Raw genomic sequence first — 13,117 nt, forward strand, 5'->3', positions numbered from 1 at the left:
GAAATATCATTAATCCTACCTAGAAACAGTGAAGGCAATAGGTAAATACTGACTGACATAACTTGGATCTACCATTAATATCACTGCAAATAAAATTAAGAATTATTAAGTAGGTGACTTAATTTATGCAACGATAAAAAGCTAAAATATGCTCCAACCATGAGAGAAACCCATTTAGACATCGCTTACTAAATGTTACTAGAAGTAAAATAGTGCACCCTAGAATCCTACCGAGTGCTATTAGACGCCAAAATAAAGGGATTAAAAGTAGTTAAAGTTATAACCATATAAAAATCAATTTGACATTATAATAAATTTGAAACTTAAAACTAAGAGAGAAATTTACACTGTACAAGATATAAAAGTGATTGTTCTCTAACGGGAGGTGAACCTGTCCCTGTAGCTTTCCTAAATTACCTATGGCTTTGATAGGACACCATCCTACTTCTATCAAAGCATACGAGACATCTGTTGCTTTTATATTTTTTTTTTATTGATTTTTTTTTAATAAATATAACATGCTGTCCTTAGGCAATGTTCACATTTGCAGTTTATAGTTAAATTCAGTTTTTTTGTTTTTGTTTTTTTTAAGGCAGGCATTATTTTTGCCGGCTGGTCTGAAATTCCAGATTGTTAATTGGGTCTATTCCGAAACCCATTTGGACAAATTCAGCATAGCGGTTATGGCTATATTATTACGATAAGCCAAGATGCTAATGTGAACAGAACCTTACTCTACTTTATCTACTTTGGTCTAAAAACTCGTAATTGCTTTAACCTACATTAACAGTTATTGGCAAGGGAAATGTGTTTCTAAAAGTATTGCCTAAATCCACCAATCTCTCTATATGCAAAACAGATGAAATTATAGTGGCAGTACCACTAATTGAACTTCAAAAAAACACTCATCCATTTGAGGTTACAAAATATCACGTGAGAATGTTATAAATCATGTGTGTCTAGCCGTACCTACCTGCACAATAGCAAGAGGCCAGGTTTACTATCGTTAAGGGGGATTTATTGGACTTAGCCGCTAGTTATATGGCGTCTGAACGCTCATCGATAGGTTTTAAAGTAGAAATAGAATAGAAGAACCTTCCTGGCAACAAATGGCCTCACACTAGAATATTCTACAAAGATTTACAGTGATATAAACTATCACATTCCCCATTACAGCATATTCGTTTCGAGTCTGAATTTCCTCTTACCGATTAGCCATCATCCCTCGTTGAAGTGTAGTGCCGGAATACAGAGAACACGGTGGTTTTCGTTTAGGTGTCAACATGGGCAAAATCTTATCTGAATATAATCACATGAAGTTTAATGCATAGATTTATTTTGATTGTCACCATAGTCATTCTGTGTCTCTTTGGGTCAAGTTCTTGATAAGAAAATGGAAATGGATGAATATTCATATTACCTACTGGCATTTTGCAAAAGTGAAGATGTGGTCAATACAAGTAGAGGAGGTATATAAGGGATCATTTCATGTTTGTTTTTCATGGAAACAGTTCAAAATGGATGGTAACACGATAACTCTCCTCTTGGGGGGTCTACTTAAACTTGCTCTATTAACGTCCCTCTGAGCATTGTGCTTCAGGGACTTTCATTAAGGTCTATGGATAAAGGGTGATTTTACATAATTACAGCCAAAAAGGTGCATTAACCATATAACTATATCACACAACTGGATGACAGAATTACAAAAAAAAATAAAAAAAATATATATCTGTCCAATTATCCAAATGAACTTCCAGTGGTGGAAAAATACATCACAACTACTCTGGGATATAGGCATTAAAGTGACACATTCTAATCCAGTCTATCAGACAGTGCAAAGTGGTCAAGACACAGTGAATCGCACTGCCACTTTAAAAGTAAGTGCTTTCGTTGGGGTATGGGAAGGGGACATTTTTCGTTTTTTTTTTTTTTTTTAAATGCATAAAATTAGATTAAAAGGTAAGAAAACGCTCTTCCTATAAAATGGTAAAGCATACCATTAGTATTCAAAGGGCAATAAGTGCTCTACAGAGGAACAATTTAGTTGGATAGCAGTGAAAGGGTAAATAAAATGCTCGCCTTATCTTGTTATATATTACAGAACTGTATTGCAAAAATACATTGCCTTAAAATTCCACTGAAAATTATATGTTCTTTTAATAAGTTGGGAAAACCAAAGCTTTTCCTCTTCTCCAAAATAAGCTCTCTCTACATCCGGATGTGGCCAGTCCAGTCCAACGTGTGAGCTTTAGGCGGCCGATCAAGTGCAAATTGCCCAAATAAACTCAAGGATGTAATGTGGCTTTTAAAGCATTTTCTGCATCAAGTCTTTGATTATTGAGGCCAACGGAAACACACTGACGGTGTGTGCAGAGGCGGCTCTCCTCACAGTTACAAGAACCCACTGGACGGTAAGTCAGGATAGAGTTTGGAATTTGCAGGAAGATGATGGTGATGAGACGGTAGATGAGAAGCAGCCTGGGAGCTTCCTGCCACATCCAGCGGTGCCGTGTATGGTTTGTTCACATTTCCTCCAGCAAAACCATTTTGAAACTGCTGAAAAATAAAAACGGGTATTGTGACTATATAGATTAGAATCAGAAAATGACATGCTAATTAAGTCTTTAGTATAAAAGGTTTTTTTTCTACATTTTAGGCTTTTTATGTTTCTACAATATCTTGAAATTAAAGATGAGCAAAAAGATTCATAGTGGAAACGTCCGTAGTCTGTGATTGCCAGATCAGAGCCCTGTGAACCTCCTCCTACTGCAGAGATGCTCTTCTCATTAGTAAGCCCCGGAATGATATAACGTGTGCATCTGTTACATCACGCCGGGCCTACTAACGAGAAGAGGTGCTGATATGGACTCTTCAAATGGTATAAGTTGCATGGTACTGGTCAGATGTGCCATCATTTGAAGTGACATCTTTAAAGTGGCATCAGAAATATTGCAGAAATAGTCCAGAAATCGGCCAGACGGTAAGACCAATCACTATCTTCTAAATTTACTTGACTTGCTTTTCCTCCCCTGCTCTTTAACCATGCTCACATTATCCCCACCGTTTTTGCTCCACTAATTCTCATTTTCCTTCACCCACCTGTTTCCCTTTTCTCCGCTTATTCTCACTGCTGGTGACACATCCCCCAATCCTGCCCCCTGCCTCATACATTACTACCCCTTACCCTATCCTCCACATGGTCCATGAGCTCTTCACTTCTCGCAACCTTTTCTTCCTGGCCCTCACTGAGACCTGGCTGACGCCCCCTGACACGGCCTTGCCTGCAGCACTGAGTTACGGTGGCCTCCAATTTACCCACACTCCTCGCTCCGGCAACAGACATGGTGGAGGAGTGGGTATCCTTCTTTCTAAAAACTGCTCCTTCAACCCTATCCAACCCCCACCCTCCCTTATCCTCCCTTCTTTCGAGGTTCACTCTGTCCGTATTTACGCTCCCACCAATCTCCAAATGGCTGTCATATACCGACCACCAGGCTCAGCCACTGCCTTCATTGACCAATTCTCCACCTGGCTCCTTCACTTTCTCTCTGCTGACATCCCCACCATCATCATGGGTGACTTTAATATCCCTACTGACACCCACCAGCCAGCACCCTCCAAACTACTGGCCCTTACTTCATCCTTTGGACTCACCCATTGGTCCACCACAGCCACCCACACAGATGGACATACACTAGACCTCATCTTCACCCGCCTTTGCTCCTTATCTAATCTCACAAACTCTCCCTTCCCCTTATCTGACCACCATCTACTCACCTTCTCATCCTTGTCCTCCTCACCTGCCCCCCCATGTCCAGCCATTACCACATCCTCGCAGAAACCTCGCACATCTAGACACTCACAGACTCTCTCTTACCCCTGTCCTCCATATCTTCACTGGACGACACGGACAGCGCCACCGCTTTCTATAACTCGACCCTCACATCAGCCATAGACTCAGTCGCCCCTCTCACGCATGGCACAGTGCGACAAACCAATAGGCAACCTTGGCATAACAATGTCACAAAAAAACTTCGACAAGCATCCAGGGTTGCGGAGCGGCGTTGGATGAAAACACGCCTGCCAGACGACTTCACTGCCTTCAAACAAGCTACATTTGACTTCAAATCAGCCCTCACCTCTGCTAAACAGACCTATTTCACTAACCTTGTATCTTCACTATCCTACAACCCAAAACAACTGTTCAGCACATTTAACTCTCTCCTCCGCCCACCACTGCCACCTCCAACTCCCTTCATCTCTTCCGAGGACTTTGCCACCTACTTCAAAAACAAGATCGACCAAACAAGGCAAACCTTTACTTGTCCACCACCCCAACCAATCCATATACCAGACCTCTGCCCTTCCCTAATAACCTCCCTCTCCAACATCACTGAAGGAGAGCTTACTCGCCTCTTTTCCAAATCACACCTCACCACCTGTGCACTTGACCCCATGCCTTCCCACCTGCTCCCCAACCTCACTAACATGCTTATTTCCAGCCCTAACCCATCTCTTCAACCTATTGCTCTCTTCTGGTACCTTCCCCTCTGCCTTCAAACATGCCACCATCACACCCATCCTCAAAAAAACTAACCTTGACCCAACTGCTATGCCCAGCTACCGCCCTATATCACTGCTCCCGTTTGCTTCAAAACTCCTTGAGCAGCATGTCCATGGTCAACTTTCCTCCCACCTCTCATCTAACTCTCTCCTTGACAACCTCCAATCTGGCTTCCGCCCCCACCGCTCCACCGAAACTGCCCTGACAAAAATTACTAATGTCCTAGTCACAGCCAAAGCTAACAGACAGTTCTCCATCCTCCTCCTTCTTGACCTGTCCTCTGCTTTCGACACAGTCGATCACTGCCTACTGCTACAGATTCTTTCTTCCCTTGGCATCAAAGACCTCGCCCTGTCCTGGATTGCCTCATACCTATCCAACCGCACATTTAGCGTTTCCCACTCCCACACTACCTCCTCATCCCGCCCTCTTCTGTTGGAGTCCCTCAAGGCTCTGTCCTAGGACCCCTACTTTTTTCCATCTATACCCTTGGCCTAGGACAACTCAAAGTCCCATGGCTTCCAGTACCACCTGTATGCAGACGACATTCAGATCTACCTCTCTGGCCCAGATGTCAACTCCTTGCTGTCCAGAATCCCGAAGTGTCTGTCAGCCATATCCTCCTTCTTCACCTCTCGTTTCCTAAAACTCAATGTAAGACAAAACCGAATTCATCATCTTTCCCCCACCTCACGTATCTCCCCTACCCAATCTATCTATTATGGTGAACGGCATCACGCTCTCTCCCGCTCCTGAAATCCGCTGCCTCGGAGTAACTCTTGACTCTGCCCTGTCCTTCAAACCTCACGTCCAAGCTCTTGCCACCTCCTGTCGCCTCCAACTCAAAAATTTTGCCAGAATCCGTTCCTTCCTCAGTCCACAATCTACCAAAACTCTTGTGCATGCTCTCATCATCTCCCGCCTCGATTACTGCAACACCCTCCTCTGTGGCCTCCCCGCTAACTCTCTTGCACCACTCCAGTCTGTCCTCAACTCTGCTGCCCGCCTAATCCACCTCTCTCCTCGCTACTCCCCTGCTTCTCCCCTCTGCAAATCCCTCCACTGGCTCCCAATTCCCCAACGAATCCAGTTCAAACTACTAACACTGATCTACAAAGCCATCCACAACCTGTCCCCTCCCTATATCTCTGAACTAATCTCCCACTATCTTCCCTCACGTAATCTTCATTCATCCCAAGACCTCCTACTCTCCTCCACACTTATTCGTTCCTCACACAATCGCCTCCAAGATTTCTCCCGAATATCCCCCATCCTCTGGAATTCCATGCCTCAACACGTCCGATTATCCACCACCCTCGGATCCTTCAGACGGAACCCGAAAACCCATCTCTTCAGGAAAGCCTACAGCCTACAATAACGGTGAGCCGCCGCCTCACCACCGCCAGAGCTGCCGCCGCATACCTTCTGTCTCTTCCCCACTATCCCATAGAATGTAAGTCAACAAGGACAGGGTCCTCTCCCCTCTGTACCAGTCTGTCACTGTAAACCTGTTTACTGTAAATGATATCTATAACTCTGTATGTAACCCCTTTCTCATGTACAGCACCATGGCATTAATGGTGCTATATAAATAAATAATAATAATAATAATAATATGCCGGCAGCGAGGAGCTTAGCAGGGCACTAGTCCAGCAGCCACAGAAAACTTTTTTGCTCAACTATACTTGAAACGTTCCAGTTTTTACACTGCCCGCTAGAGCAATCACAATGCTCAGACACGTCTGGGTTTCAGTAACTCGTATTTTGAGGGCATTTATATTATAATCAGGGTTATCACTAAAAACCCAGAACTCACAAGGCTATACACTGAGGAATACATTCAAGTAGGAAACTGAGTGAGCCGCATCCCAACATCCCAAATTGTAAGAAGTTGTATATTGCTGCTGGATGCAGGCTGTCTCATACTGCTGAAACCTGCCTGAATTTACCAGGATCGGATCTGGCTTCTATTGTGACAACTTAACCTCTTCAATGCTGCAGTCAATAGAAAAAATATTTACTAAAACAGAATCTCAGAACGTGATTGGTTCTCCTTAAAGGGATTGTCAGCACAGAATGACTCTATGACTCTTCAAACTAAAAGCACAGGCACTCGGTGTAGCCTTTGCATCTCCAAAAACATAAGTGCACCTTCCCATCTACTTCTTTTCCCTCTATCTCCATCCCCCTCCTCTTCTTTGATTGACAGTTGTGGCATCATAGAGCAAGAGAAAGCGGAGGTAGATGGAGACCAAGCAGGTGGGAAGGTGCAGTTAAAAGCGACTCAGTTTGAACAGTCATTCTGTGCTGACAAAGTCCCACCGCTCGGTGCTTCACAGCGGGGCCAATAATTTAAATACACCTTCCCGCCTGCTTGTTTTCCCTCAATCTACAGCCCTTCCTCTTTGATTGACAGCTCTAGTTTCATAGAGCAAGAGAAGGGTGGAGGTAGATTGAAACCAAGTAGGTGGGAACATGTATATAAACGATTGGCCCCCTCCATAGAGCATCGAGCAACCTGTACTTGGTTTGAACAGTCACTGTGCTGACAAGGGTCCCTTTAACAGTGTGCCCAGTTTTAAAGCAAGCCCGTCAGCACAAAATTACTGATGAAATTAAGCACAGGCACTTGGGGTACCCCTGGAGTGACAGAGCATTGTACCTTCACACATACTGTATTTTTCGGACTATAAAACGCACCGGACCATACGACGCACCCCAAATTTGGGGTGAAAATAGCAGAAAAAAATATTTTTTATAAGATGGGGGTTCGTCTTACTGTCCGAATTTACAGTATCTTACCTGAGGGCTGGCGGTGGCAGAGCAGGGTCACAGGAGGCATGGTGTCGGCAGAGGTGCGGTGATGCAGTACGGCGTGCACCTGAGCGGGGTCCCTTCCTGCTTAGGTGGGTGACGCCAAGGCCTGGTGTCCATGGGGGAGGGGGTTGCAGAAGTGGTGTGGTGAAGGCAGAGGTGCGGGGATAATGAGCGGTATGGTGTGAGCAGTGTCCCTTCCACAGGTGAGGTGACGCTGCGGCCCAGTATCCAAGGCAAGCAGCGGAGCTGGGTTAATCACCGGTTTCTCGGTGGCCATCTTCCAGAGGCCGGGTGTGCGCAGATGGAGTGCTCTGCTTCCCGGGGCTTCAGGAAAATGGCCGCGCGTGCGTAAATGGAGATCGTGGCGGCCATTTTCCTGAAGCTGAGATCTAAATCTGCGAACTCTGCTTCAGGAAAATGGCCGCCGCGATCTCCATCTGCACACGCGTGGCCTCCCGCGGCCATTTTCCTGAAGCCCCGGGAAGCAGAGCACTCCATCTGCGCACGCGCGGCCTCAGGAAGATGGCCGGCGCCACCGAGAAAGCCGTGATTCACCCGGCTCTGCTGCTCACATTGGATACCGAGCCGCTGCGTCACCTCACCTGTGGAAGGGACCCTGCTCACGCCCTACCGCTCACCGCACCTCATCATCCTCTGCCGCCGCCGCACCACTGCCGCCGCCACACCACTGCGGGTAATCTGCATTCCAACTATAAGACGCACCCCCCATTTTCCTCACATTTTTTGGGGGGAAAAAGTGCGTGTTATAGTCCGAAAAATACGGTACTTGTTTAACATCAATCTCCACTTACACTTACTGGATTGAAAGTTCTGTCTTTACAGGAGACAGAGGCAGAGCGAGACAGAAAACAAGTAGATGAGAAAAAGCCCTGAGCTTGAACACACCTAGGATGATCCAAGCGCTTGTGCTTGGTCCGAACAGTCATTTTACACGGCAACCTCCCTTTAAGTAATTGCTATACCACAGCCATTCAGACTCTTTTTGCATCCCAGTAACTTTATTTTTCCATCAACCTAAGGTTTATTTTTGTGAGGAACGAGTTATATACAGCTCTGGCAAAAATTAAGAGACCACTGCAAAATTTTCAGTTTGTCTGATTTTTCTCTTTATAGGTATATTTTTGAGTAAATTGTTCTTTTATTCTATAAACTTCTGACAACATGTCTATGAATTTCCAAGCAATAAATTTTGTATTTTTTTTCTGACAAAGAAAAATGTTTAAAATAAAAAAAACAAACAAACAAAAAAAACAGTGCTTTCAGACCTCAAATAATGCAAAAAAACAAGTTCATAATCATTTAGAAACAACAATACTAACATTTTAACTCCGGAAGAGTTCAGAAATCAATATTTTGTAGAATAACCATGATTTTCAATCACAGCTTTCATGCGTCTTGGCATGCTTTCCACCAGTCTTTCACATTGCTTCTGGCGCAAAAATGTGCAAGTTGTTCTTCTTTGTTTGATGGCTTGTGAGTATCCATCATCCTCTTGATTACATTCCAGAGGTTTTCAATGAGGTTCAGGTCTGGAGACTGGGCTGCCCATGACAGGGTTTTGATGTGGTGGTCTCTTAATTTTTGCCAGAGCTGTATTTTTAAATAATAATCATATATACAAGTGTCAGGATCTTGTACCGTGTGTTTCCAAGTCCTACAACTAGGCTCTGAATAGCAGACACAGAAGAAATCTTCGGCAATGTCTTGATGCAAAATTTCCATTGATCTAATGGTGTGTGGAAAGCCAAAGACTCCAATAGTGAAGGTCCGCAGAAGGAAGAATAGAGACACCTCAGTTTACTACCCGAGGAACTGCCGCTTGTAGTACCCTTCTGCCAAGATTTGCATTACTAGACAAAAACGGTAAGAGCTCCACAAGGATTTGGACTGAAGACTAAGTAGTGGCTCTATAGAATACAAGAAGAGATGCCTGAAAGCGTACAACCCAGGAGGCTTCTACCACACGGGAAGTGAGCCACGCTTTGGTAGGGGTGCCCTCACTTAGCTCGATCTTCAGCATTGAGATTGAAACCAGTGAACAATGGTAGCCGTCGTGTCAGTCCAAACACTGCAAGAACATACTGGGATAACCAACAAGGCATCAGAATATCCAAATGGAGCTCTGAGCATGTGGATTGGATGGGTTGTTACAGACATCTAGTGATCATTTCATCTTAATAGCACCTATAGATATATTTTTATTCATATTTAGAAGATTTGTGACGTGTTAAATACTTATTTCACCCACTGTGGAGCTGAACAGACTACGACAGATTGTGTAAGAATTTCTCACAGAGATGAGAGTGTCTAAAGGAAGAAAATGGAAAGTGAAGAACATGCTAAGGAGGGTGCTAAACCCAAGATCACACTATCCTGGAGAAAGTGAGACATGTAAGAGCTTCCACTCAGAGCTTCGCCTGATGAAAGGAATCGCTAAGAAAAAAAAAATATCATCATGCTGGAACGCAAAAATGGAGCGATCTCTGATCAGAACGAAAGGAAAAGACATAAGGGCATCCAAGACCAGAGTGAGGTTCCTCCAAATCCAAGGAGAGCTAATACAACGGCCCAGAGTTTGCCATGCCCAGGCAGACAGTCCAGACCTACGGCCTACAAGTCAATTATAGCCTACGCAGGAACATGGACCTTAGGAGTCAACCTTGGCTCAAGACAGGCAAGCAAAAATTAAAATGGAAAATGTTGCTGCCAATAGGTTTTAAACTATGAAAAAAAGCTTTCTAAATGAAATGGTAAAAACGTGACATCTAAGGATCTGGTTTCCTATGTCTGCCTCCAATATTAACTAAACTAAACTGAATAGCTGGGCGTCAGCCTTCAAGTGGCAGCATAAAACCCATGGTTCTTGTGTCTCCCAATAAAGCATCTGAGAAAAAAATGTTTTTAGCAATTTCTTCTAAGGGTAGGTTCACACAATGTTTTTTGCAGGTGGATTTGGAGCGGGTCCTCTTCGAAACCCACTTGAAAAAAGTGCTAACAAAATACTCAAACGTATGCATTTCTATGTGAAAACTCGCTGTTCTTATGTTCAGGCTTCAGAGCATCTCTCAGCTTCTTCAGGATCCTGAAGACGGCAAGGAGTTAAAGCGGTTGCCAGGACTTTATCATCGGCCTTAGAATTGAACGTCCCCTGCAACTAACTTTCTCTCTCTCTCTTCATTGTTGAATGCCATTAAAGGGAATCTGTCACCTCATTTTTCGCATATAAGCTGCAGCCACCGCCATCAGATCAGGGGCTTATCTACAGCATTCTGTAATGCTGTAGATAAGGCTGCCGCCAGGTTGTGTTATACTCTCCCAGGGGATTTCCGGGTCCGGCACCTCCCATCTTCATACGATGACGTCCTCTTCTTTGCTTCCTGTCGCGGCTCCGGCGCAGGCGTACTTTATCTGCCCTGTTTGCAGAGCAAAGTACTTGCAGTGCGCAGGGAAAGGTCAGAGAGGCCCAGCGCCTGCGCAGGAGCTGCAACATGTAGCAAGGAGGATGATAACATCGTATGAAGATGGCCCCGGACCGCCCCTGAGTGAGTATAATCTAACTTGTTTTTCTTATCTTTCAGGTTACATCGGGGGCTTATCTACAGCATTAGGCTGTGTGCACACATAGCAGATTTTTTGCGTTTTTTTCGCGGTTTTTCGCTATAAAAACGCTATAAAACCGCAAAAAAAACGCTAACATTAAGCATCCTATGTAACAGATTGCAATCCGCATTTTTTGTGCACATGCTGCATCTTTTTCCTGAGCGGAATCGCAATCCAGAAAAAAACGCAGCATGTTCATTAAAATTGCGGAATCGCGGCGATTCTGCACACATAGGAATGCATTGATCTGCTTACTTCCTGCACGGGGCTGTGCACACCATGCGGGAAGTAAGCAGATCAAGTGCGGTTGGTACCCAGGGTGGAGGAGAGGAGACTCTCCTCCACGGACTGGGCACCATATAAGTGGTAAAAAAAAGAATTAAAATAAAAAATAGCGATATACTCACCCTCTGGCGGCCTGACCTTCTCAGAGGCTTCCGAGGTGTGTGTGAAGGACCTGCGATGATGTCGCGGTCACGTGACCGCTACGTCAATGGAAGGTCCTGAACACACAGCATTAGGAACGGACGCCACTGAGGTGAGTATAACCTTTTTTTTAATTTGTTTTATTATTTTTAACATTCTATCTTTTACTATAGATGCTGCATAGGCTGCATCTATAGTAAAAAGTTGGTCACACTTGTCAAACACTATGTTTGACAAGTGTGACCAACCTGTCAAACAGTTTTCCAAGCGATGCTACAGATCGCTTAGAAAACGCTAGCACTCTGCAAGCTAATTATGCTTGCAAAACGCTAGTTTTCTGCGGGTATATGCATGCAAATTCTGCATGCGATATACCCGCGTCAGGATGCGCAGAATTGCCGTGGAAATTTCTGCTACGTGTGAACTCAGCCTTACAGAATGCTGTAGATAAGCCCCTAATGGCGGTGGCTGCAGCTTATATGCAAAAAATGAGGTGACAGATTCCCTTTAAACATTACATAAAAATACCCACTAAAATCTTACAATTGAAAAACAGGTTTTTGGACTCCTGAAAAAGCTGTTGTGAGCACACACCCCAACCCTTATCAACTATGACACTGCTTCCTTTGACGGTGGTCAATCTAAGGGGCTATGATGTCACTATTGTGACTGCAAGATTTTGTCAGCTTGATCCCAGTATTCAGCCCAAATGTGGGACTTTAAGGAGTGTCTGGTGCGGACATTTAGTGGGCATTAGTGATGAGCGAGTGTGCTCGTTACTCGAGTTTCTCCGAGCATGCTCAGGTGGTCTCCGAGTATTTCAGCGTGCTCGGAGATTTCATTTATGTCGAAGCAGCTGCATGATTTGCGGCTGCTAAACAGCTTGAACACATGCAGGGATTGCCTGTTTGTTAGGGAATGCAGCTGCTTCGACAAAATCTCTGAGCAAGCCAAAATACTCGGGAGACCATCCAAGCATGCTCGGGAAATCTCGAGTAACGAGTACACTCGCTCATACCTAGTGGGCATGTCCTTGCGCTCAGATGAGTTTTCTTTTACATTGCCTGTACTGCTATTTTTGCTCTCTATATCACTTGCATCATTACACTGGTAAACATCCAATAATTAGATTACTTTGCCATTTATGGTACATACCAACTAAAAAAATATATATAAACATATTATAAACTGAAAATATACAGTGGGGCAAAAAAGTATTTAGTCAGTCAGCAATAGTGCAAGTTCCACCACTTAAAAAGATGAGAGGCGTCTGTAATTTACATCATAGGTAGACCTCAACTATGGGAGACAAACTGAGAAAAAAAAATCCAGAAAATCACATTGTCTGTTTTTTTAACATTTTATTTGCATATTATGGTGGAAAATAAGTATTTGGTCAGAAACAAAATTTCATCTCAATACTTTGTAATATATCCTTTGTTGGCAATGACAGAGGTCAAACGTTTTCTGTAAGTCTTCACAAGGTTGCCACACACTGTTGTTGGTATGTTGGCCCATTCCTCCATGCAGATCTCCTCTAGAGCAGTGATGTTTTTGGCTTTTCGCTTGGCAACACGGACTTTCAACTCCCTCCAAAGGTTTTCTATAGGGTTGAGATCTGGAGACTGGCTAGGCCACTCCAGGACCTTGAAATGCTTCTTACGAAGCCACTCCTTCGTTGCCCTGGCG

At 44.2% G+C, this 13,117-nt stretch overlaps 1 protein-coding gene across 2 annotated transcripts in view; it reads right to left on the reverse strand.

The window, feature by feature from the left end:
• Positions 1–475: 475 nt before the first annotated feature.
• The window catches only part of AHR (aryl hydrocarbon receptor), a 164,007-nt gene continuing 151,365 nt past the window's right edge, over positions 476–13,117 (reverse strand). Inside the window, exon 11 of one of the 2 annotated variants that reach the window (XM_077268742.1) lies at positions 476–2,556. In XM_077268742.1, coding sequence (XP_077124857.1) covers positions 2,392–2,556 — 165 coding nt within the window. In that variant the 3' untranslated portion in view covers positions 476–2,391. The remainder of the gene's footprint in view (positions 2,557–13,117) is intronic. The other variant, XM_077268743.1, reaches the window with a different exon arrangement.

This window comes from Ranitomeya variabilis, chromosome 6 (assembly GCF_051348905.1).
Source record: "Ranitomeya variabilis isolate aRanVar5 chromosome 6, aRanVar5.hap1, whole genome shotgun sequence".
Lineage (NCBI taxonomy): Eukaryota > Metazoa > Chordata > Amphibia > Anura > Dendrobatidae > Ranitomeya > Ranitomeya variabilis.